At 41.3% G+C, this 27,765-nt stretch overlaps 1 protein-coding gene across 9 annotated transcripts in view; it reads right to left on the minus strand.

Annotated features, from left to right (window-relative positions):
• Positions 1–27,765, minus strand: part of VTI1A (vesicle transport through interaction with t-SNAREs 1A) — a 1,055,694-nt gene that overhangs the window by 812,559 nt on the left and 215,370 nt on the right. For 5 of the 9 annotated variants that reach the window (XM_069239385.1, XM_069239380.1, XM_069239382.1 and 2 more), the window contains exons 4-5: positions 27,287–27,364; positions 21,484–21,504 (exon numbers count right to left, since the gene is read on the minus strand). In XM_069239385.1, coding sequence (XP_069095486.1) covers positions 21,484–21,504; positions 27,287–27,364 — 99 coding nt within the window. The remainder of the gene's footprint in view (positions 1–21,483; positions 21,505–27,286; positions 27,365–27,765) is intronic. The other 4 variants (XM_069239378.1, XM_069239387.1, XM_069239381.1 and 1 more) reach the window with 1 other exon arrangement.

The raw sequence follows: 27,765 nt of genomic DNA on the forward strand, positions 1-27,765 counted from the left end.
GAGGCTCTTCAGGGTGGGTCTGATACCACATACGAATTGCTGGCGATGCGCAGATTCTCACTGCGACCTACTACACATCCTGTGCCGCTGCCCATCGATACAACCTTTATGGGACGCTGTGCGCCACACCCTGGCGGACTCCCTTCAGATGCCGCACCCTATCCCGCCGTCACTTATCCTTCTCCACGATATGTGCCCGTACCCCCCCCGCCACTATCACAGCAGAGATTGCCTCACACGGCAATCGCCACAGCCAAAATTTGCATACCCCGGCACTGGAGATCCAGCGCCGCCCCTACACTGACAGAATGGATGACTGCTATGATACAAACCGCCACTCATGAACGGGTAATCTACAATTTACAAGATCAGGCGGCCCTGTTCACAGAAGTCTGGAGCCCCTTTCTGACAGGACCGTAATTGACAAACCTCCCCCCACCCCCACACTCTACACTTAGCACCTTTTCCACTCACACCACCCACCCCGCCTCATTCCAGCTGGTGAACAGTCGACAGATACCAACTAGGTTCTCCCCCCTCTTCTTTTCTTCCTTTCCCCCCCTTTTTCTTATATCTTATGTTTTGCTTTTTCACTTTTACTCATCTCCACTTTGAGTGTATTTCTGGTATTGTGCACCATCAGCAGTACTTCTTTGAATATGGGTTCTATATCTTTATCATGCTCCTCATCTCTAGTGGCCATCTATACCTGTGTGTGTCCGTTTACTTTCTGTCATCTATGTTTCTTACTGTCTTTTTCTCCATTTTCCACTTTTTTGGGCCCTGTCTCTCCCCGCGCTCTCAGACGCTGCTGCCCCTACTCTCCCCCCCAGCTGACAGGACCCTCCCATCTCCCTCCCCTTCTTAATGACAGCCACTCGCAGTGAAAGGGCAACTGCTCTGACCTCTGGGTCAGCGTCTGCTCAGTCCTCTCTGTACAGCTCCTCCTGTTGCTGCTGATGATGATCGGACTGAGAGCCTGCCTGACTCTGCACTTCCACCCGCAGGCACCTGCCTACGCCTCATCTCTGGTGGCCTAGTGGACATCTGCACCTGTCCATGTGTGTCACTTTGCTTTTTGTCATCTATTTTCCTTCCTGTCTCTTTCTCCTTTTTCTCCATTTCCACTTTTTTGCACCTTTTTCTGTCCCCACACTAGGCCACCTTCCCTGCGAAGTGCTTTCCCGCCCTCTCACCTCCAAGCTGACAGGACCCTCCCACCTCCCTCTCCATGGTAATGGCAGCCTCTGTGCGGCCGCGCATTAAAGGCAAGCCTATCTGCGCCCATTCACGTCTGGACCACGCCCAGAGCCACAAGCCCTGGTCCTCCAATCGTCCATCCGTTACACCATAAATACCCTCCTCGCACTGAACACCGGACGCTCCACTGCCTGGCATCACTCATCACCCAGAGACACCCAGGGATCTTTCTCCTGCTTCAACTGCCAATGCATCTTCACCCTACATCAAACACCACCCTCCCGCCACAGGACCATCGACCACTCACCCTGAGCGCTTTAACGGCATCCTCCTCAACATATGCTCTCTCCACAAACAGACCGTAGAACACTGGGACCTGCTAGACTCCCTCCGCCCGGACATAGCCTTTCTTACCAAAACATGGACAAACCCAGCATCAGGCCCAGACATCACAACTGCGATCCCAAGCGATTACAAACTGCTCCACATGACCGGTCCTCTCGGCCTGGTCATCGCACACAAATCCACTCTTCGCCTGACAAACAACTCAGAAGGACACTACCCATCATGGAGCACCTCAATTTTCAGATCCACGTCAACCCAAACTCCACCTTCTGCGGCACCCTCATCTACAGGCGATCTGGCCCCCCGCCAAGCCTTCAGCATCTCTATTGTCGACATAATAGCATCCATGAACTACCTCCTCCTTGGCGACCTCAACTATCACATCGACAACTGCAACGACCACAACATCGCTTCTCTGCTCAAGATACTCGCCACCATCAGCCTCAAACAACTGGTCACCTCGACTACACACATTGTTGGATACACACTACTCCCATCTTCTCCGCCTGCAACATCACCATCTTTGGCGACAACTCCACACTACACTGGAGCAACCGCCACTGTACACACTTCTCCATCACCACACCATCCATCCCCTTCAGCACCCTCCACTCCCCATATAGGAAATGGAACCAGATCACCAAGTCGCAACTCTCCAGCACTCTCAGCAAGTCACCACCTTCCCCCGCCACGGACTGAAACATCTCAGCATGGAACTTCCACCAATAGATCTAAGAATGCGCCAAAACCCTAGCACCACTCAATATAACCTCAGGCAAACACAACCCCAAGAAGCTGGTTCTCCCACACACTCCAGGTGCACCTGCAGACGTCTAGAAAAAAGATGGAGAAACAGCAAGACCCTGGAGGACCTTGCGGCTTTCAAATCCGCCATCAACTCTCACCACCACCTCATCGGATCCACAAGGAAAACCGCCCTGAAGGACCATATCAACACCGATGCACACAAAACCAAAGAGTTCTTTGCGGTGTTCAACAAGTTCACCAAGCCCCAATCAGAAGCTGCAAACATCCCTCCATCCCAGGACGTCTGTGACAAACTAGCCACCTTCTTCCATCAAAAAATGAAGGACGTCTATGACAGCTTCAGAACCCAAAACCCTCCAAACCCACCTACAACTATCCAGCTCCGAACCTCTGCAGATCCTGCACTGCTGGGCCGCCCTCACCACAGGCGAGACCTGCTCCATTATGAGTAGCATCCACTCCGGAGCCCCCACGGATCCCTGCCCCCACCACATTTTCAACAAAGCCAACACCTCCATCGCACCGGGGCTCTGCCACACCCTCAATTGCTCCTTGGAGATGGCAACCTTCCCTTAAGACTGGAAGCACACTAAAATCCGCCTGCTCCTAAAAAAAAAACCATGACCAACACTGTGGATCTCAAGAACTACAGCCCCATCTCTCTACTTCCTTTTCCAGCAAAGGTCATTGAAAAGGCCATCAATGCACATCTCTGCAAACACATTGATAATAACATCCTGGACATCTCCAGTCGGGCTTCAGGAGCAACCACAGCATGGAGAACGCCCTCCTTGTTGTCACAGATGACATCCACTTGTTCCTTGACCAAAACAGCAGTCCACATCCTACTGGACCTCTCGGCCACTTTCGGTACGGTCTCTCACTACAACTTCTGCTCCAGACTCCACACAGCTGGCATCCACAGCAAGGCCCTTCAGTGGGTAGGCTCCTTCCTGACCAGCAGAGCACAGAGAGTCAGACCCCCGCCCTACCTGTCAGAACCTACCGAGATCAGCTGTGGAGTGCCCCGGAGCTCATCCCTGAGCCCCACATTCTTAAACATCTACATGGCCCTGCTTGTGTCTATCATCAAAAGCCACAGACTGAACATCGTCTTCTACGTCGACGACACCCAGCTGATCATCTCACTGACCGAAAACCCTGCCACTGCCGAGATGAACTTCCACAATGTGATGGAAGAGGTAGCAGCCTGGATAAAGGAGAACTGCCTTATGCTCAACTCAAACAAGACTGAGATCCTCATCCTGGGACCCTCCACATCCGCCTGGGATGACTTTTGGTGGCCTGCAACATTCTGCAGCCTCGCACCCCAATGCAAACCACGCACACAACCTCTGCTTCATCCTGGATTCATCCCTTGCCATGACCCGCCAAATCAACTCTGTAACATCCTCCTGTTTCCACACACTCCCACTTCTCTGCAAAATTTTCAAATGCATCCCAAACAACTGCCGCAAGACCATAACCCGCACCGTGGTCACCAGCAGGCTTGACTACGGAAACTCCTTTTACACCTGCATCTCCCAGAAGAATTTGAAGAAACTACAGCACATCCAGAACGCTTCCGCTAGAGCATCCTCTGCCGCAAACACATCACAAAACACCTTAAAGACCTCCACTGGCTTCCGGTCGAAAAAAGGATCAACTTCAAGCTCCTCGTCCATGCATACAAGGCTCTCCACAACTTAGGACCTACCTACCTAAACCACAGCATCAACTTCTACTCCCTGTCAGACCTCTCCACTCCGTTCAACAGGCACTGGCCACCTTACCCCTCATACAGAAGACCTCGGCTGGAGGAAGATCCTTCGCCTATCTTGCGGCAAACAGCTGGAATACCCTGCCTCTTCACCTCAGGCAGTCAGTATTGTTTCTTCAGTTCAGGAAGGATCTTAAGACCTAGCTCTTTGATTGACCCACTGAGGACTGAACCCTCACAGTGCCTTGAGATACTTACAGGTGAGTAGTTGCGCTCTATAAAAGCGAATTGAATTGAATCATGTTCTGGTTACATGTGAGCCATTCTTTCAGGTTCGGCTTTTTGCTCCTTCCCGTATCGACCTGGTCTATGCATATCAGTACAGCTTAGTGGTCGGGACTGCCTTAGTCCTTTATCTTTCTCCAATACTGCTCTTATGGACAATCCCAATATAAATTTGTGGAGTTGTGATAACTGCTTTCCTGCTGTTGGTGCTTTCTGGTACTGTTGAGAGTGCGCCTAGAATCGAAGAAGAAAGGACAGGGCCTGCCCAAATCCCAGAAAAGTGGGACTTATAGGCACTACTTAACATCTTATTTATTAATCATAGTTCATCTGTGTGGTGCCTGTAGCAGCCAATAACCCCCTGGGTGCTTGGTTCTTGAGCTTTATCAGTTCCCTCCAACAGCGTTATTTTCTTTGACATATAAGAGTTGAGACCACTTTAAATAAGTATAAAAGGTGTGTCCTCAAACTTAATTGGGAAAAAGAAGAGTAAGGAGGCTTATGGGGCAATGCCTGAAACTTGTTCACTATCACTGTCACTAGCAGACATAATGATAACAAGGAAAAATCTTTCATGGTCAGAAGAGGCAATTATGCAAATGTTCAGTGGATGGCCCCTTCAAGAAAGTCAGCACTGCATTTAAATCCCAATGTGAAATAACAAACAAATGGCACAATATATTCACTTATATAGTAGTTTGTCCCTTATTTTCATTCAGCATCCTGAAGTAACCAAAAAGGGACAGTTTGGTACATGGAAGAAAAGGTAGAGCCCAATCAGGCAAGGTGAGTAACCGTGCCCAAGTTCAATAGCAACTTCTATTCCATTCACATTTCACTACCTACATTTTCAGAAGTTTCCTAAACTGCACATTTAGGTTTAGTACATCGCCCAAGTCTATGCCCTAAGAGCTGCCTCTAAGTTTCATCCTCTACGGACGGTTTATCTGGTGTGTAGACCTTGAGCAGAGAATACCAATTGAGATACAGTGAGTGGTAATTTTCTGTAAATACTTAGATCCTTTGGACCAATGTACTTTATGGAAAGGGCACAAGATTTTAAATTCAATAGTGACCATCAAATTGACTCAATGGGTGGCTTTTATAGCCAGGGTGACATGGTGCAACTTGCATAGGTTGAGGTACAATCTAACTGCCTGGTTCTCAAGAATTTGAAGCCTCCAAATTAGTTTCTTGGAGTGGCCAGAATAGATAATGTTTCAATTACAGTAATTAATAAGATCCCGGTAGAAGGGTATCATTGGTTCAACAGAGAGAGATCAGTGTAGACAAGACGATTTTTCTAAGCAGTGATAGTTGCAAATTCACACTCTGCCACTCAGGTGGCTTGGTGGCAAAACAGAGTTCAGCATTGAAAGCATCCCTGGAATTAATTCTGGTCAGGTCAAAATATGGGTTATATGCTCCGGTGGCCGACCGAAAGGCAGAGATTTGGACTGTGTCTCCATTTATTAGGAGCTCAGATTTGGCATCATTTAAGCACAGAAAGTTCTCCTTCATTTATTGGAACACATAATGATGAGGTAACATCAACTGGGCTCTCTGGACTTTTTCCAAACAAAAGTGTATCTGTATTTTCAGCATACATTTGAAAGTTAATTTACCATTGCTTAAGAAGCTCTATCAGTAGACATATGTCAATGTTAAACAACAGACATTACAGGGAAGAGGCCTACAGCATGCCACAAGAACTTGGGTTTGTGAAAGATTTGACTCAAATCATTCTTCAGATTTTTCCTGTAGTTGGTTAGAGATGAAGAGCTCCATTGTAGTGAAAGTACTGACACAAATCAGAAAGTAGCTACATTTCTGAGGAAACTGACAGATAGGATCAGAGAAGCAAGACCCTAATGAGTGTGCAATTGCCCTAAGTTGGTTAAATCACTCCATGGAAGATGGTGCCATCATTTCAATCAACAATTCGCTGCCAGCTTGAACATCTCTTGAAAGTTTGGTGGGTTTCATCCATGCATCAATTAATGCACAGCAGCACCCATTTGCAGAGCCATGACTGGAACTAATGGAGCCTGTGCAAACAAAATGGGTGGAGAAGCCATAGTGTTACCCTAACAAGCTTCTTCATCTTATGGCTTGGATTCATAATAGTAGGCTTGGGGGTCTCAATAGGTCTCTTGTCCTATTAGATGTAGACCTAACTTTGAAAATGAACCCTGATCTCAATCACTTCTCCTGGGAGCTCTGGCCAAGAAAAACTAATCACCTCCTTCTTTAAAGCAAAGTAGTATTTTACCCATAAACACCACACAAAAAAACAGAAAGGGCGAATGAACTAAGATAGCTGCCATTTAACGATTATACATGGCTTAATGTGGGAAAATTTTCATAGGAGGAGACTTGCCCTTGTACAATAAAAAAAGAAAAAATATGAAGGGTTTTGGAGATATACAAAAACAAATAAATAACAGGAAGCTTGGATCCTCGTTTCAGCAGAACGTAAAGGAAGAAGTGATTTTAGAAGTGTGGATTGCACCTTAATGGATCTATGGCATCACGTATTGTAAAGCCGAGTGGAGTGGCTTTGACAAGGAAGATATTGCTGACACTTCCTGTCGGATATTTGGGAACAAGACTAAAGATGAGGAAACTGAAGGAAGAAGTGCCCCTCATAGCAAGTTTGAAATGGCACTCCGAGACGAGACTGTGCCTTGAGCCTAGCGCGTCATATATTTCTTACCATCAGAGCAAGTTGGATTTTGTCACAGGTGTGGTCAGTAGGCTTTTATTATAGGCATGGGGATACCAAAAAGAAATGGGAGCAGATGCAAATAATGTAGAGTCTGCAAGTACAAGTCTGTTTTGGAATATAACATTATTTACTGTAACTGCATGACCTGGAGCAACTCAAGAAAACTGCATTCTCTTTTATGAATACTACATATACCAATTTAGAAACACACCTAGGACATTTGCGACAAAGAGAGAAATGGAACAATTCTGTCCTAACTATTCACTGAGCAGGTATAATGTTAGGGAATTGTTATAGTAACATGCCCTGGGCTAAACACTAAAGTAACTCCACTCCCTATTTAATGAAAATTTTAAGCTGAAGCATTCCACCAGTAAAAACTGTCTTTAGTGCCCGCACATGTAATCAAGAGACGACTAATCAAAGCCTCCATAATGTACAGAGCGTGAGGAACATTAGCTTCTATAAATTTCATAAGTCACAGTTGCCCTCAGATAGTCACAAACGTTGCTATCCCTCTTCTAAGGGTCAATCATTGATCTAAACGATAACATACCTTGACAAAAATCCTTTTTCACATCCAAAATTAAATTCAAGTAAGAATGCTGCCCAGTTCCATGCAATATTCACTTTAGAATTGTTCTGTATTGCTTGACATTACCTGGAAACCCCACCAAATCATACTTCTCTACCTTCCACTGCTCTATATAGTTTGAATATTAAACAAATAAAAAACATCTCAAACTGCAGCACCCACCAAAAAGGTGGCCCTTTAAATGTTGTTTTGGCCACAATCTGGGTTGGGGATTTTAACATTTGTCACGTAAGTTTAATGGGTTCCTGGTTTGTGGGGTGGAGATACTGATGGGTCCAAGACTACTCATTTTAAGCACACTCATTTTGGGGATTCGAAGTGATATGGCAACAGCAGCAGACCCCAAGATACCAACTTATATTGGCATGGGCCAAGGTAGTACTATTGATTGTATTTGCTATCAAGTGATTTATGACCTTTAATAGCCAATTCTGAAATAAGTAAAAACTGTTCCATTGATCATAACCTCCTCTCCCCGTAGGAAATAAGTTACTTACCTGTAACTGTAGTTCTCCAGTATTGGAAACTTTCATAGATTCACATGCTTGAATCATTCCCTGTCGTCGAGATGGGAGTCCCCGGTGCAATACAAAAAAACATGCTCAATTACATATAAAGCTCTAAAAGCACTAGGCCTCTAACTTAGAAACATATCACAGTCATTTTGTAAAAAAGGACAAAACTTAAAAGACAACCAATCAGCTCACGCCACCCTCTAGAACCCCACTGTGAGGAGCCGACTTCCCTCAGATTTTCCATTGCACGTCGTGCTAAGGGCTAACCAAGCTTCCCTTCATCGTTGGTGTAATTCTGCTTGTTCAGCTGCCCACAAACAACTCAAAAAGCCTTAAAATGCCCCCCGAGAAATAGAGTATTATGCTAGTAAGCAATGCGAACAAGGCCATTTTGAAGGCCAGAAAAGAGGAAATTAGAAGATCAGCATTGGATTATCTAGAAGCAGCAGGGAGCGAGAAAAATAGTAGACTTTTCTAGGAGACTATGAGTTACCCTTTCTTTACATAAAGGCGTGCCCCGGAGTTCGAGTCTTTACTTCCAGCAGACATTTGGGTCTCTTATTTTTCCCAGGTGTTTAAATCCAGTGCCCATTTTCACACACTGTTAGGATATGGGAGAAATCAAATAGATGACCTTGATCCTCCCTTTCAGTTAAATGACTCTATTGACATTTACAAAATTCTCTGAGGCATCAAAAAGACGTGAAAAGCCCCCAAGACCTGATAGTGTCAATGTGGACACCTTCACAGAGAATTCTGAATTTTGGGCACTTTTACTCTCAAATGTGATTCAGACAGCGATCGTGAGCCCATTAATTTCTCCTTGGCAAGAGGCAACTATTGTTCCTCTCTTTAAGAACACTGATAGGAACCAACCAAACCTTTGTAGTCTAAAACCATTATTGAATTCTACTCTGAAAAGCTTGGATATAGTTCCCCTCTCAAGATCAGAAGGCGGAGACTAATAATATTCTGTCAGAGGTCCAATTTGGTTTTAGATCACGCATTGGCACTGTGAAACAATGTTTAAAACTGTCCCTCCTAATAGGAAAGGTGTGTCTAAGTAAAGAAAACCGCTCTACATTTTGTATTTATGGACCTCTCAAGCTCATTTAATAGTGTAAATTGCTCTAAACTATGATCCATAATGGAAAATTTGGGGTAGAAAAGGCACTTATTGAGATGGTTATATTGGGACATCATGGTCAGGATTCTATACAGCCAGAATGGAGAGCGTGACCCACTGATAAGTTGTAACTGGGGTGTCCGACAGGGTTGTATTTTGGCCCCATTTTTGTTTTAATTTATATTAACGAGCTGGAAATTTATTGCAAAATGGCAAGTATGTTCTAAAAATGGGTAATCGTCATATCTCTACTCCATTATATGCGAATGGCTCAGTTCTCTTATCGAGGGCAGCAAATGGCTTACAAACCTTGATGGATGACCTCTCTGCTTTTGTGAGCAATCTTGACTTGACGGGTAAAGAGCACAAAAACGTTCATTATGATTAGCGATCCCAAACACACTAAAAACCAGAATTCATTTATACGAAAGTGTACCAGTTGCTAAAGGGAGACATTTTATTTACTTAGGTCCCCCCTTTGAGTCAGACCACATTTGGGGTTTCCTATTGACTCTTATATCACAGCAACTCTCCAGAGTGGTGGTAGCGCTTCTCTGTTTTTCTTTGAAGTTGGGCCACAAGCCTGTTGGAGAGTTCCTTCTCCTTTATAAGTCCAACTCTATCCTGGCTGGTTTCTACGGAGACACTGACTGGGGATATTTCAATTCTGAAAAGGTGGAAAACCGATTTTTACACAGACTCTTTCCCCAGGCCTAGTCACATACATTTTCCATGTGGAGACTCAATTGAATTATTTGGAGGATTTGATACGTCTGCCCCCTTTACTACTATGGCTTTAGATTTGACAATCCTCGGAAGCAGACTTTACAAAATGAATTACAAAAGATTGCCTTGCCCCGGATAATATGACCAATATTACTTGACTGGCTTTTGTTATATATCCTTGTGGGACTGAACATTCCGGAGGATTTTTTTTTTTTTTTTTTTTTACTAATCCTGACTCAGCCAAAGGAATTCTTCAAGCCGGAATCAGGCCTCTATTTTTTTTAACAAGTCATACCAAACACCTTGACAATGCCTGCCGTCTACAGTCTGTGGTTAAATATTCTGCAACGTTCTCTAACTATTCTCTGGAATACTATTTGATTTTCACTGAGAATTCACAAGACAGACTATTTTCACAAAAAACCCACAAAACAGATTATATTTATCTCACTTGCACCTTGGCACATAACATTCCTTCCTAGCATTCCCCCAAGAGGGTGCGTGGTTTTCATCCCTCCTGAACTGCCCGTGAGATAACCGCTCCCAACAGGGACTTTATAGACCAGGGTGTTCATGCTTTTTAATCCCTATTTTACACTCTTGGTAATATCACAACCTACAAGGTGGGAATAATATGCCTACAGCAATTAGGCTAAGCAGAAGTATGCCGTGCAGTAATTAGTTATGTAGTTATATAACCTGCTTCTTAAAAGGGAGGATAAGATATGGAGTTACTAGTCAAAAAAGGTAGCCAAGCAGTCTTCCTGTAGCTTGAGCTGCCTAATTTTTAGGTCGAGCGTGCAAGCGCTCCGACGTACTGTAATCTTTCTATGGGCTTTTAATCATGCCCACCGCACGCCCATCACTATCATTTGTTCATGGGCTTGCCTTTCAAAAATCCTTTGTTATCATTGGTAAATGCTTTACGTTTGTCCCTCCTAGGGGCAGTTTTATTACCACCTTGGCCATCGACCCTGGTACATGGATAACTGCACGTCTGCAGATACGTTTGACTACGAGCGAACTTCTTTTTCCTTTTGTGTCTCTTTTTCGCCCTCATGCTCATGGCAGCCATGGCACTTTGAATCAGCTTGCTTAGGTCAACTGTGACTATTCATTTTCAATTTATGTGGCAAGAAAATCCAGTTAGGAATGTACAATGCTAGTAGCTCTAACTCGAGCAAACACAAGCCCCATTGCATTGCAAATGCTTGTTTAGCTTGAACTTCTTGCTCTATTGCTTCAGAACGATGATTCTGGTTTTATGTTCTTACCTCAGATTGTATTAAATGTTTTAAGTGTCTTAAGTTTATACCTTAGATTTCATTAAATGTTTTAAAATGCCTATGGATTATCTAGATGATTTATTAACGTTGTTTAGTTTATTGCATTTATCACCATGATAGGCACTTAGCGGAGCAACTGTTTTTTGTATGGAATGTGCTGATTTATATTTTAAATTTAAAAAATGACATTTTTATCTTTTTGTAAATAGTGATTATATTTATTATTTTTTGATGTGTTGTGTTGTGTTGTATGCGAGTGCTTTTATGATGATTAACTGAATAAAGTAATGACTGACTGTCCGCAACTGAAAATTACTTCAGGACACAAAGATTAACCTCCAACTAGTTACTCTACCTCTGTTTTTATTTCTGGAGTCCAGCATGCAGCCCAAACTTTCAATAATCTCACTGGAGAACTATTGTTCATTATTAACTTTTGCTTCCCCAACAAGTGATAATGCCCACATTCATCATCTAAAAATATATTTCACTACAGCTTTGTATACTCCTCTTTCAATATACAGATTGGCTGCAAAATGTTAGCGTTTTCTAAGTTGTCTAAGCATTTTTGAAAATATGTCAAAGCCGTTCTCATGCTCAACATGTAGGATGTAGAAATGTTACTTCACTGTACTTGATTAATTGCATTTTCATGACACCAAACTTTAGGTCTGATTAGCGTGGAATGTTTATGCTACATAAGGTACAAAAGAATCCCTAAGAATTAGTTATATGAAGATTAACAACTGCAAAAGCAAATGTACATCACAGCAAAGGATCTCTAGCTGGAATGCTATTCTCCAAGTTGGATTCAGTATCTAAGTATGGATTCAGAGGTCAAGCCCTTTAACGTTGAAAGTACAAAGTCAAGCTCTTTGTGGTAAGTAGGAATCTTGACTAGAGTGTATTTTGTCTTCAGTGTTTCCAGAAACTCAGGTGTCACTGGGGCCTTAAAGAGGGACATTGTATCAGAAATAGGAGAATTTTAACACAATGTAAAATCAGAAAAATGTACACGATAAGGACTAGTATTAAAAGCCCTCTGGCATGCGAAAAAAGGTACATATGCTTCTTCCTAACAAGGCAGTTATGATTATTAGAAACGCAACCAACACAAATATCTTTCATTTGTTTAAGTAACATACCATGGTAGAAGAAAGCTGTGCTGTATTTAGCATTCACATTCAATCACCCCACTGTTCTAAATATCCGAGATGTAGTAACTTAAATGCCAAGCTGTTAAACTGCAAGAATACAAGTTGTGGTAAAGTCTCTTGTTCCTACCCCGGACAGTAGATTCTGTTTGCGGGGAAGATTGATGGGATATGTTACCCAGTTTTGCATGCTCTGGGCACAACTTCAGCTTCATCCAGTGGGGGTGAATGAGGACCTTTGTGTAGCTTGTTATGGTGAACTTCTACACTGTTGCTGCAGTCATTGGGAGTGCATGAAGTTTATAAATTGATGTCTTATCAAAGATCATTCTCCAGAGTTCTCACACTTGGTCATCCGACTGAGCTTACATGACATTTGTTATTTTCTTTTGTGAAAACAGATCTACGAACCTTACCTGCATGTAACTCCTTTTCGTGCTCCCCTGAAGAGCTTCTTCTTGGGATATCAACTGCTCACTGTAAATATGTGGAAGGTGTTAAATTGGAGGCAGGCTGTTGTGTTGAATTGCCACATCTGCTAGTATTCTCTGGAAAGAAGCCCTTTTTGTTTGAGGATGAAACACATGCTGGCTGTGGACCCAGGCTTCGTGTCCCCATGAAGTCTGATTCGGAGACCTCATGCCAAGGTAACCAGGGTTGGGGGGTTCTTCTCATGGACATGTTACTGGCAGATTAGGTTTATCACACCTAGCTCTTTTAAGGTTAGAGATCAGAGTAATCATGCTAGTGTATTAGGGCCTATTTCACATTTCATGCTATTGCAAGATGCTGGGGGCCTTTATATTCATGACTTGTTTTCACAATTGTTTCTTGCATTGTTTATTATCCTAATCATTTGAGCCCATGCAATTTACAGCACATTGCAGTCTTGTTAATAAAACCTATTGAAAACTTTACTGCATCTCCTTCATGGTCTGTGTGTGACTGAGACGTGTTGCTCACGTGAGAAAAGGATAATCTCTGTTTAACCATGACTCCACTAAGATGTCGCACTCTTGAGTCCATGCGTAAAGACTTCCACAAATCATCTTTTACGGTTTGGGATTTTGGTGAGGTACTGCTTGTGAGCCAGGAGGATTGGGTTGCCAGTTGCGACTTGTTATATAATTGGCCTAGTTGCCTATAAACAAAATGCTGTCATCCCTAAATCAGCAGTCTTGCCTTGAGCAAGAGTCCAACTACAACAGTGTATTCCCGAACCCAATCATCCCACTTTAATCAATTTACTCATGTGATGTTTTGTGTCTTCTGTAAAAGCATCAGGCAATTCTCCATGAATGAAAAAAGCTTAATTTGATACATGTCCATGATTGTCCGAGAAACTGTACTTGCCTAAATGGGACCATGGTTTACTTCTCCCAATTCACTGAGTAACATAAGGCATACAAAAAGTCTAAAGTCATCTACAGGTTGTTGGCTACTGGAACCTCCTTTGATGTCGGAAGCAACGATCATGAAACTTTTGTAGGAGATGCCACAACCACTGTATATGTTCTTTAAGACACCTGTACCAGAGGTGTTTTTTTCTGAGGGGAAGATGAACACTTGCATCTTGAAGCTCTTATCAAAACGATGAGATTTCCTCAGTTGTGGGATGGCTAATTAATTAGTATAGCCGTCTTTAACATCTATTGAACTATGAATATCTCTAATTACGAATACATTCATCACAATCTAATACAATCTTATCACTCCTGTTATTTATTATTTACATGTGCCCGTTTAGCCAAATTTGGCATGTGGTTTTATATGTATGGCAATGTCACCCAGGCCAGCAGGAATGGGTATCTGCCCTACTTCTTCCAAGGTTGTACAAAATCTGGGTATGTGTTTAACTTCCCATCTCTTGGTGAAAGATCAAGTGAACAATACAGCAACAATCTGTTACAGGCACTGGAAAACACTTGGCTTGATTATCTGAATTCCATCTATTTTGGGTGATCACATTTTTAAAACCCACCCCGGGGACATTTCACAAAAATAGAAGTAGGACTACAATTTCATATTGATCAAGCCATGCAGAATAACTTAAATAACAACGCTTACCAACATAGAAAACACCGATACAAAGGCACTAAGGGAAATAACTTAAATACGACTTTTATATAGACTATTGTAAGTGCTAATTAAATACATTTATGAAAAGGCTGGTACCTAATCCTGCAATTGAACACATAAAACGTTGTTCGTTCCCCCTCTCTAAAACCGGACAAGTGGTAGAGTAAGTGAAGTCTGCCGAGACACATGACAAAAAAAAGGTACTGTCCCAGCAAATCCTTTGCCACCCTACATCTATTAAACCTTCCCAGATTATCAGAGTGAGCAATTGCAGCTTGTGCTATTTGCTTCCACATACCTCTTCACAAAAATGCCTAGATAGCAACATGTTGCCTGGCTTTTACAAAAAACAAATGGATACTGGTAAGGCAAAGGGCTTCTTTCAAAACCCAGGTTCTGGTGCATCTGGTGTGTAGAGCTCTCCACTCACGCATCCAATCATTTTTAACAGGAACATGCCTCTGGCATTGTCCTGTTTACTCCGTTCAGTTGCAATTCCTATTCTGAACCTTCAGAATCCATAAGGTTAAATCCTGCAACCGAGCTTTCTCAAAAACAATAGCTAGCCTATCGAATTCTACCCCTTGCCATGTGTGAGACTGACCCAATATCAGCAATTTCAGGAAATTACTTAAAATTAAATCACTTCAATTTTCCTATTCCGTTCGAGTTAAACAGCTCAGCTGTGCCTTTAGAGCACCAAGAAACGTCACTAAAAGTTTGGTTTTATAGGCACAATGACGGTGTCATAGGTATTGTGTGCTATCTGGACATTTTTTATACACCAAAAAATGCAAATCATACATGCTTTGTATCTCCTCCCCTGGTCCACTAACTTCTTCCATTGAAGTGTTGCTACTGAAGCTATAAAAAGCACTGCCCCAGTGGGCTGTGGCATCGTGAGAAACTGGCTGAATTTGATGTTGTGTACGAGGCCACAATCGTTAACACCCAACATGCATGGCAATTCTCCAACACAGTGTACAGATGGAATGGAAGCGGTGTAGGAACCTGTCAAAGTTTGCTTCGTTCCAGATACTATGTGGTTGTAGATGTTGGAGCAGCCCCTCTCCTTTTTAGGTCGAGCGCGCAAGTGCTATGACCTGTTGTAAGAATTGTGGGCTTTTACCCACGCCTACTGCACGCCCATCAGTTTCACTCGTTCGTGTGCTTTCCTTTAAAAAATCCTTTGTTGTAATTGGTAAATGCTTTACGTTTGTCCCTCCTTGGAGCGGTTTTGTTGCCGCCTTGCAGACTACCCCTGTTACATGGATAATTGCATGACTGCCGACACGTTTGACTGCGAGCAAACTTATTTTTCTTTTTGTGTCTCTCCTTCGCGCTCATCCTCATGGAGGATATGGCGCTTTCAATCGGCTCACTTATGTGAACTGTTTTACTTTTCATTTTCAATTTAAGTGGCAAGAAAAGTCCAGTTAGGAATTTCCAACGCTAATAGTTCTAACTTGAGCAAACGCAAGACCCTGTGTATTGCAACTGTTTGTTAACCCTTCTTCCTCGACTGTGGTTGAAGGGGGCTACTGGTAAAATTCTGCTATCCCCCCATTGTAAATTGTACACTGTTACGGTCTTTTAATAACAAAAGCATTTTACCTCGTGAAAACTGAATGTTTCCTTTGCACCAGGACCTACTGCAATGCATGTAATGTGGTCTTCATAAACTTAATATGGCATATAAAGCCTATGCCACAGCCAAAAAGTACCTACCATGAAAATGGAAAATTGGCTATATACAGCAGCACCTCTGATATGAGGCTTGACAATCATGCCCAGATGTACCTACAGAGCACCATTACATGTGCCACTTCTCTGGAGTCAGATCTGCTGTTGCTACATAAGTTAATAGTATTCACAATACAAACTCTTTCGGAGAAGAAAGTCGAGTCTCTCTCTTGTGGCATTGTTAGTCTTACAAATCAGAGTATAACATCACTAGAAAATCAGCTGGGTCTCACTCTGGCAGTTTTGGTTTACTTTCCAAACCAGTGAAAACCACCTTGGTCGAGGCACATACAAGAAACATTGCATTAACCTGAATAAGAGCCCTTGTATTATAGGTAGAGCCCTGCAGGGGCAATGGGGCCTGCAATGTCTCAAAAAGAAAGAGCTGTGAGGACTGGCTTGCTGAATAAGGATAATTAACTCCTTTGTAACCAGATTTAATTAGGCCCACAAAGGAGAGTGGGTCATCTGCTGGAAACTCCTTGATTTCCCTTAAAATCTTCTCATTTATTTTCTGCATTCAATGGATCATCCAAGGTGGTAAAGTAGTCTTTCCTCATCAAAGGAGATGTGAGAGCCTGCCTCTTTGCTATTCTCCTCTTACTATCATGCTCATGTTTCACCTCATCCAAAGGAGGTTGCACTGCTCTACTGCATGGAAACAACTCCCTCGGAGCTGAAATACTCGGCACCATAAATGGTGATAAACATTACTTACAAGAAGGAAAGAGTAAACTCCACCATGTGAAAGGCATGCCATGCACCTTCCCAAGAGGTGTGGAGGTCATAAGAAAGGTGCCATATGCCAGAATGGAGTCAATCCTGGGCAAATTTTTTTGAGGAAATACCACTTATAACTAATACCTGCTCTTGAGTGCCTTATCTGTGAGGCCCAAAAAACAAGCGGTAACTGCCTTTACCTGAAGTCCCGAGACTAGCCTTCAAGCAGTGCCTGCAAGCTAGAATGTATGTAATGATCAGGAACAGGTAGTACGGGCACCTAAAATGTCCATCCACACATTACATTTTACAGTCTACAGTATTTGAAGGCACAAATTATGCTTAATAGCAGCCTACAAAAAGCGTTTCTTACCTAAAGAGCATTCTGCTACACATCAACTTGCTCACAAAAGTGAAAAAAAGAGATATAACAATTAACTGTATAGGTGGTATAAAAATAGAACACCTATAACAAGTTAAATTACTCGGTAAACCTGAGAAGTGTTCCTATGTGCTGATCTGAAGAATCGAAAAAAAGCCAAGGTGAAATTCTCACCTGGGAATTAGTCTCAGCCACAAGTAATCTGCACTCACTCTACAAGTAAAGTTTAAATGAGCAGTCACGCTTCGGATCTTTGAACTCTGCGCTGTTCTTCGGGTAGCTTCACATTTTCAAAACGGATTTTAAATAAGTGGAAGGAAGAAGAACATGTTTCATACAAAGAAAAAAAATACAACGATTGGGCGTACGATGCCAAGCCTGAGTGCCTTGGATAGTTATTTTTTTACGAATCTGGGTAGGATCTCTGTGTGGAAAAATAACCATAATTTAGCCACAAAAACACTTTCAACTAATTGCCTTCATTTGGTGCCCAATTTTTCCACCTGTAAAAAGATTATGCACGGTTCTGTTTTCATAGGTACTCTGTGTGTCTTCTCAATACCTACACCCACAAATGATTTCCTTCTAAGCACAATACAGTGAGAGGTGCAGCAAAATGCTATCCCAGCGCCCCCTTCTCGCGGCGGTGTTTATATTAATTAGTATTAGCCTTAGTAACAGGGATTATCAGTCAAAATGTTTTCCTTTTTTTTATTAATATTTTAGCCTTCAATTTGTCACAAGAAGCTTACAATAATGAACAAATACATATATGCAACTTAAGTAGTATCATTATGGTAAATACAAAGAACAATAAACTCCTTCCACACGTGATGGTGCTGACAAAGGTCATGGAAGTTTAAAGGTCATGGAAGTCCAAGGCCATGGACTCCTTCTGCATTATTTAACTGAACTTTGAGGTGCACATGTTGAGTGAGGAACCATAAAATATTCTGTTAAACTTGTGTTTTTTTCACATGCATCGCCTAGCATTAAACTGGCTCTTCTTCTGTTCATCTAGCCTGCTGTACGACACCTATATTTATTTCATAATTCTGATGAAAGCAAACATAAAAACTAAAATGTATACTAAATAACTGAATCCCTCAAAACTGGGTGAAATCCTCGGAAAGGTTTGATCATACAGGGAGTAATGTGCCTAACATGGTATATCTTGCAGGTATTATTCGCAGGGTGCTTTCTGTCAGACCGAGAGAGGGACTGCACAAAGAACACTCAGAGGTGTCGAACAGGCGACCTAAACTTTACTTCATGTAAGTGCAATATTTCCTAACAGAACCAGGCAGCGACAGGAGGCGACGCTAATGGTAAAACGGCACCGACTCATCTCCATTAACATAAAATAACAAAATGAACATGAGGGTAATCCTTTCGAAAGCGTCAACAAATCCAATCACAAGAGGAGAATGTGGCACTGTTTAGGACTGCTCTTGTTTTGGAAAAGTGCAGCTGCCCGTGCAGTGTGTCGCCTGGCAGGGAAGAGATATTAATCGTCAGAGGGTGGGAGTGTACAATGCTCTGCACCTTTAGTTCCCAATAAGAGTTCACTGATGTGGCTATTTTGGGACGCCAGGACCACAGTATTATACATCAACCCAAATAATATATATTCGTTTTAAATCGGTATTGGTGCTAAACCATAGTACACCTCCTCTGCCGTTGGTGCGAATAATGTAAGCTTTAGTACTTCACTGTCGGTTGGGTAATAAAACAGGTCTTAGTTCCAAATAACCTCTCCAGCATGGAAAACTGGCATGAAATCGACAATTTGGAGGCCACTAGGCCTTGGCCAACTGACCGGCATCTACAAGAAGTCTGTGCTGTACCACTGAGATGCAGTGACAGAACCTACAAGGCACACACAGCCATTGGCACCCATATATATGTAGCATTTGGCACGTATATGCCTGTTATTGTAGACTCTATAATATATGTATACACACAGTCTCACACACACACATATATATATATATATATATATATATATATATATATAAAAACATATATAGCGAGAGAAAGAGAGGGAGAATCTAAATGCCTGTTACTGTAGATTCTAATATATATATATATATATATATATATATATATATATATATATATATATATATATAGAGAGAGAGAGAGAGAGAGAGAGAGAGAGAGAGAGAGAGAGAGAGGGAGAGAGAGAGATAGAGATAGAATCTATATACATAGTATGTGTGCAGATGTGCTTAATGTAATATGCTGTTTATTACTACTGTTCAGTGTGGCGAGGGGTCATGAGTAGTAGTAGCCCCTCCCTCAACAATGGTAATGAACCACATATTATACCCTGCTCATATGCATAAATAGTTCACGCCAATGCATTTCTCATGTGTATTTGCGTATTTGCTTTAACAAATGTATTTAACCAAAATGATGATGAAAGGAGTTCTTTGTGCAGCAAGGTAAAATAAACCTTACATGATATTGTGACTATTTGGAAGTTGTTTTTTGGTGTAAATAAATTGCTCCATGCAATATATGAGGCATTAAAAAGTATTTATGTCACTTTTTTGTAGTGTGGCATTAAGCTCGAATGTGGTCTTTGCACTGTAGTAATAAATGTGTGAATAAACATTTCGTAGTACAATTGCTCTAAATAATGTATTATTGGGTCACATTTATTTTCCATGCAATGTATATTTTTATATATATATAAAATATTTTTATATATATATATGTATATATATATATATATATTCACAATTAATAATGGGTAACTGTGTAATATGTTCCAATTTTGTATCAAGTGTTTCTGGTGACATCATAAACAATTAGGCAAAGGCATAGTGGATTATAAATGTCACCAAGACGCCAATATATGATCATGTTACAATTTACACATTATGTATTTTTCATGGTTATTTTGCGGGAGTGAGCTTGAAAAATCTAAATTTCTTTCAAACTACATCTAACAACTGCCACTGATTTAGAATTCGGGTCCTTAGATTTTGTTTACATTTCAAGAATAAATTATTGCTAAAACAGTGGACCAAGACGAGGGCAATGGATTTATGGAGATTCTGTGGTTGCAAAAATGTACGCATGATTCTGGATTTAGTGAACCTGCAACATGATTTGCCTCAATTTGCAGATTTCGCCACAAAAATGTGTCTAGCTCAAAGGGATGAAGAACGTATTGCCAGCGAATGTGCAGGATAATCTTAGTAGCGCTGCTAATAGTGAAGCTTTGCACAGCAGTTTGGTGGCTGTCACTATGAAGACTATATTTCACAGGGAACCATAAAACATTTTCAATATTTAAAGGTTCCCTGTTAAAGGCTATATGTCGTGCAATGCAAGTATATATATATATATATATATATATATATATATATATATATATATACACACACACACACACACACATACACGCTCAGATTTGCTTTATGCACGTATTATTTAATAAAGTATATAAACAAGAGATTCAGTGAACTTTCACTAATAGTCTTCAAATGGTGCTTCGCATATTGTATTAGTCTCGCTGGATTTCATATCCTGACAAACTCAATTTTACATCCGCAGTGTTTTTTATATATATATATATATATATATATATATATATATATATATAGTAATTAATAAAGATAGGATTGCATAAAAACAACTCGTTAAGGATGGCAGAAGACGCAAAGTTATTTTGCGCCCCGTGCTTGCGTTCTTTGCTGCAGTACGTCGCAGTTTATGAACTGACGAGATTGTCCGTTTATTTTTATTAATTAGAGATCCCAATAAATTGACCTACGCTATAATTTAACAAGAGATTAGCGGTTTCCGTTTTTCGTCCGTATCCTTCGGCAATGAGATAATGGTCGCCCCTTGCTCAGCGACTGCGGGTATTTCGAGCGCTTCACACCTGTACAATCGGTACTTGTTTTTCTGAATGAATTCCATTGCTGTTCGACTCCTGTCACCTCACGCCCTGCCCACGGTGGGCGAGAAAACACGTGTGTACATAGTGACCCGACCTGCGGAGGCCCAGTGAATACCCATTAAATGAGAAAAGAAAGAATTCGTGGCTCAGAAATTCAGAGTGGGAAACAGCCACCCAAAAGCTAGAAACACTCACCTCTTCGCGTAATTTTATCAACTGCAGCACGAGCGCACAGAGGAAAAAAGATAAAAAGGGAAGAAATGGCAGGAAAGAAAGATCAGTTGTGACAGGGTGTTGAATTAACATTGACAATTTATCTGTTTACATGCTTAGCATTTAGAAATCACAGACAAACACATTAAAAGGAGCTAAACACAGACAACATGCAGACGGTTTTGAACGAGTAAAGATCACTTTCGCGCACTGTCACATAAAAACAAGGGAAGAAAGTGTGAAATTCTCTTTTAAACCACATCTGAGGCACCATCATCAAATAAAGGGTGGATTGACTTTGTGGGTGTCTATATTACGAGGAAGGAAGCAGGTCTCCTCCTCGGCTTCCCTCAGATAGTACACACAAAGAAGCAAGTTTTTAGGACGTACTTCTCTTTAAAGGTACTGTCAGCTTCCAACAAAAAACATAATAGTGTCATACTTATGAATCTCTGCGCAGAGGAACTCTACCCCTTTTGAGCAACAAGCGACCTAATCTGTAACCGTTCAAATATGATAATACTCATCATATGTGTTGGGTGACAACATTTATTCCTATTTTTTTTGCTACTGAGTTTATCTTAGTGCCTCTCAAAAGAAAGAACGCAAGGATTCCTCGGAGAAACAACGGAAATTCTTTTGTGACGTTTGCATCATTTTTTTTATATTTTCATAAATTGGTTGACCAATGCCATCTTGTCACTTGGAAAAGGGGACTAGAAGTGAACGATACCTGTAATAATTGCCGAATTTTTTAACATTTGAAACCACACAAAACCATGCAAGACATTACTTAAAGCAATCGTTTTGCATACATATATATATATATATATATATATATATATATATATATATATTATATATATATATATATATATATATGTTTTAAGTTACTATCTCGATATCTTTCTTTTCCATGGTGTAGCTTAACACTGATGGCAATTCTTATGCTGCTTATTTGAGCAAACATGCATTGTGGCAATCCAATCATTTATAAAATTAAATATTATTTCAAATACACCTACATACAGGAATGCTCTGATCTAATGAAGTGGTACATCTTAACAATGTTTGCATGACACTAGTGCTAATCAAAAAAAGGAACAAAAAACAAAGGATTGAAGCAAATACGTAACATGCACAATGCTCCATGGTGACTGATTTTGCAGATGTGATTATTGGGAGAAGTCACACTGATTAGCATGCTTCCTCTTAACTTGAACCATGAGCTTTTTTAAATGAAATAGAACTCCTCAATGCACATAAGTGTGAGTTGAAAAAACAGCGGTCTTTCCTCTAAACTAAAATTAAATAAGAAGTGGTGTAAAATAAAGGTTGTGGTGGGAGCTAAAGGCGTCTTCCCAAAATGTGTCACTGTGGAGCAGTCAACTAGTGTTTGAACCAAAGCACTTGTCCAGACCAAGGAGAAAGGGATATCTTCTCTTCTGTAGAGTTCTCGAATCTATCCCTTCTCTTCCTCCTACGGTCACCTGCCTCCATCTCCTTCGTCTGCAAGAGGCAAGCAGAAAGACTTTAAAAAGAGGGTTGGCTGAGAAAAGACAATCTTCAACTGGATGGCAAGTTCTTCTTCCCATGATGGCCTTTCTGCGGCTAAGCACGATACTTAAGGGGCCAAAGTTTAAAACAACGCCCCTGCAATTGAGTCAGCATGGGAAGAGCCATCCTGCCGTCATCAATGGCCACTTGAAGATTCTGCACATTTGTTGTCGTTTTTTTCCCCCCTCATGAATGGATTCGAAACAAAACAAAAATGCTCTATCTTGTTTGTGCTGCATGGCTGATTTTAAGCTTCCAGCAGGATTTGTAGCTAGGCAAGGTAACATAGCTTTTTTGTCTCTAAACGCTTGCCTAAGAGGGGCATTGACATCCAGAAAAAGCTGTATTTTAGCTTTTCCACCAGGAATGGAGATTCAAAAATGTCAGAGCTATTTTTCAGTTTCGTAAAATGGGATAATTTTTCCTCAACAATAAAAGAGCATTAGCATTTAAGGCATATTTTCTGTTTCAGGTCAAAGTGATCAGCATAATTTATGGTTGGAGACAAAGATTTTTGTTTCAATGCAAAATGTAATGCAAAGAGGTAATCTGTCTCTTTGTAGCCTGAAAAATCTGGTTTAGGCTAGTTTGAGCCAGCAGAATCTCTGGAGGCCAAGCCTTTTGCTGTGACTAAAAATTAAAAAAAAAAAAACTCTGCCGAGCATCTGTCGATGTGTATGAGTGTAACCGTGTATGTATGAGCGGAAGATGTGTCACGTGATGAACTACGAAATTATTACGGGAAAAAGGCGATAACACCACAGCAGGCTCTGCCTGCATACAGATAACGAGTAAATGCTGAACTCTATTAAATGCCCTTTGCACATTATCGTGGGTCGAACACACAATTTTCTGAACTTATGATGGCGCTCTATTTATTTTGCTATAAACCCTCGGCATGTAACGAACAGATTTGTGTCTGGTAATGATCTGCTCTGCCAGGACTATATGAAATGATACCGACCTTCTTCAGATCCCAGGGAATTAAATTGACCGCCTTCCCCCCTCTGCTCTGTAGCTGAAGTCTAGAATACTTTATGCACAGCAAGGCCAAACCGAAGACGATCAAAAGTTTGCAGTCAGACAAGAAGTTTCTCAGTCTCTGCAGAAATTTTCACTTACTCTTCATTATTGATGTTTTTATACAAGAATAGTTAGTTGTGTGTGCCTATTTTAGTTACATTTCTCAAGACAACAGAACTAAGTGACTTGTTATCACATGTGCAAATTTAAATGTAAGTTTACATTGAAAGATTTTCCATAAAAAGTACATCTTGGATTTCGAATACCAGAGTTGTGGTATCATAAAGAAACAGGAGTGGAAAAGATTTTCTGTCTTCTACTTTTGGACTATGGGTTTAAAAGTTAAAATTAACTGAAGATTTGTAGCCAACAATGTTGGAACGTTCATGTGCAACAACTTCAAAGTTGATACCACAATTAACATCAATGGACAGAATGAATATGACATGAGAACTTAAAAGGACTTCTGTACAGTGTGGAGTTGTGACCTCTTGTGACTTACACCTGGGCAAGTACATACAAATAGGAAAGATAGGAAACCGGTCAGCTAAACCAATTAATGGCAAAACGCTACTTTGTCTAAGCATATGGCAGTAGCATTATAAACAATCTACCAGTGTTGTGATTTTGTTGTAAGTTAGAGAACATTTAAAGGGACAAAGCAAGTGTGCCAATTTAATGTGTTATTGTTCTCAACTCTGGAGTTTATTCGTGATAATTAATACAAAGTTCTTCACCTTACTCTAAAATTCTGTTAGGGACAGGGAAGGCATTTGCATGCTTAAATTCAACTTAGTGGTACAAAAAACTCATCACGAAGACAAATATCCAATCCTAATTAACAGAACTATGGCTGGCTGAATTTTAAGACTCAATGGTATATATGAATATGGCACTTCCACCAGTATGGGCACTACTGCAAATGCTGGGTTCTGGGTGGCCCTATCAGCAAAAGTAGTTTTTTAGTATCTCACATAACTCTTATAGGAGATAACCACGAAGGAAATGATCACAGATTTACTCCTGGAAGAACAAATATGCATTTATCTCATTGATATGCAAAGAACTCCCTTTGCAATGTGTGTTTTTTAAATTATAGCTTCCATATACACGTTTAAACCACCAATAAACGAACAATGCCATAAATGAAATGGGCAAAATAATAAAAATCCTATTAAAGATGAAGTGACGTTTGAAGGTGGGAACGGGGATGTAGAAGCGCTCAGCAGACTTTTACAGCAAGTGGAAATTTTTTGTAAAGTGTCATTTTTTTGCATGCAAGTGCTCCTGCAAATCAACTGGCAAGAATTTCCAGGGGTGCTCGTGGGAATGTTTGTTAACTCTATAAAAGCAAACTAAAGAGTAATCCTAAAGGAGTACATTTCAGAACTGGTTCCTCTGCATTCCTATTCTTGGCACTTTACATGTGTGCTACCATCAGGCTAATATGCTTAACGAACAAAGTTCCTTTAATGCTCACATCTGGGTTCTACACCGACAGTGTTAAGATGTATTACAGCAAAACAAAGAAAATAGGTGAATACCTGTGCTTGTTTTAAATAGGAAAAAAACTACAACAAAGGGTAGCATGCTAAACTAACCACTGCTAGAGGCCAGCAGTATTTTTTTTTAAACAGTCATAGATATGTTGTGATTACACTCTGGTACCTGTGGCTTTTATGCATATCATTTACACTTACAAATAAATAGGTCATTTACACTTACAAATAAATAGGGTGTGTACGGAGTTTTTACTTTTTGGAATATTGTAGTCTGAAATAATCTGCACAGTTTTCAGGCATTTGATAACACAAAAACAAGCTTCCACCTTCCTAACCCCTACCAGAATATATAATTAGATAAAACACCGTTGCTAGCGGCCGACAACTGATTAAGGGCGCAGATTCAATACGGAAGTCATCAGCTCTCCATTCCGAGTAGCCGGGCCGTAGGAGCTGCTCCTCAAACGTGCAGCCCCGGTGCAGGTCATTCGGTACATGCCTGCGCCCTGGTCGTATCCATAGCAAAACATATGGCGTACGGCCCTGATGTAGCTGCAAGGTCCAAGCACGCTGAGGTATGAAGTCATCAGGAATAAATCAAAATCTAGAAATGTACGCGAAATGTTTCGGACAAAATGAACATCGATCGAAATTATGGAGCAGGAGCTTAAATGCCAATGTCCGAGAGCTAGAAGATTAGATGACAGAGAAATCACATGCAATTAAGCAACCAAAAAATCATTTAAAGTGAAATAAACTGAGTTATTTCACTGATGAGCGTTTTTTAATTGTACCTTATGTGCAAAAGAATAAAAAAACATTTAAAAAAAAATGCAATTCGATTAATAAAATAGGCATATAAAATCATGTGGCTATCATCTTGTGTGGATGGTGCAGAATGTAGGAGTTCTTCCCAAAACAGACGAACTCATCCAATCTTGCCCTCCAACCAACATCCTTCACCAGTTAATGCACCGCAGTCCCCCTCGCCCCTTTTGTGCAGAGTATTTCTAATACATTGCGTGCTTGGGTACATATCCGAGGTAAAACTGCAGGTACCGGGCCATAGGGAAAGGGTGTAATTTTCTGTGTTAGTTATGATGTCTCTATGAAACGCGAACAGTAACGTCAAAACAATCCGTGCCCTCTTACGATGGAGTACGTAAATATGGCGCACGTTTCTTCAGCAAACTTGGCTGTGTAAACCGGCACTTGTCAAATAGTGTGCATTTGGTTAAAGGGATACAAACATGACAGACTGCTTGGCGGTGTAATTCTCTCGCCCCAAACTATGGGATTTATTTTGTTTGTTGGATAAACGTTGTTAATTTTAATAAGCTGTGTTTTCGTAAAACAGAAGGGGACATTTTTGCTGCTTTCACACAACTGTGTGCCTAGGACTGAGTTTTGTCTGGAAATAGTAAATATCAAGACATTCTTAACAATAGAAGTGACAGAAGAAAAGAAAGCGGGGACCGTCGCAGCAAGTGACGGTCAGGCAAGGGGTTCAACGTTAGATCTCCAAGGCGACACTGAGAAGTTGATTAAAGCCCAGCTTTGCATTAAACAGTATCACTTCCGCGTGGCTTGCTGCTAATGCAGCGGGGGGGGGGGGGGGGGGGGGCAGCTCGAGACACCCAGTGGGCCTCTGACCCCTCAGACCCCGCAGACACCCACCAGGCCTCTGTGATCAGCATCCTTACCTGGCTCTCCGAGGAATTCCCGTCGTCCCCCAGGAGCTCATTGCGCACTTCATCACTGTAGGCGATCCGTGACCTTTTCTGTGAAAAAGAAAGAAAGAAAAAGAAAGGGGTTAGAGGAGAAGCTCGGAGGCAGACACGCTCAATATCGAACCCGATCAATTTAGACTAGGAAAGACCCTCATGGATCCCTCCGTCCGCAATTAGGCAAGGCAAAGCAAAGCGGGTGGCGCCCCTAGGGAGGGAAGAGAACCCAACATGTCGGCCTATGAGACAACACAGAATATTACTCATGCTCTGCTAATGCCGGATTAAAATACAGAAAAGGGTTGACTTTACGACAACATCTATCAAACAACATATATCAAGTAATTCATTGCAGTAACACTGACAAGATGAAGAATGCTCATCAAGTCATTATCAACTGGTCAATAAAGGTCAAAAGATTACAAAGTGCTACTTACTACAGTGACCTTGGGAAA

Source organism: Pleurodeles waltl, chromosome 6 (assembly GCF_031143425.1).
Source record: "Pleurodeles waltl isolate 20211129_DDA chromosome 6, aPleWal1.hap1.20221129, whole genome shotgun sequence".
NCBI classification, from domain to species: domain Eukaryota; kingdom Metazoa; phylum Chordata; class Amphibia; order Caudata; family Salamandridae; genus Pleurodeles; species Pleurodeles waltl.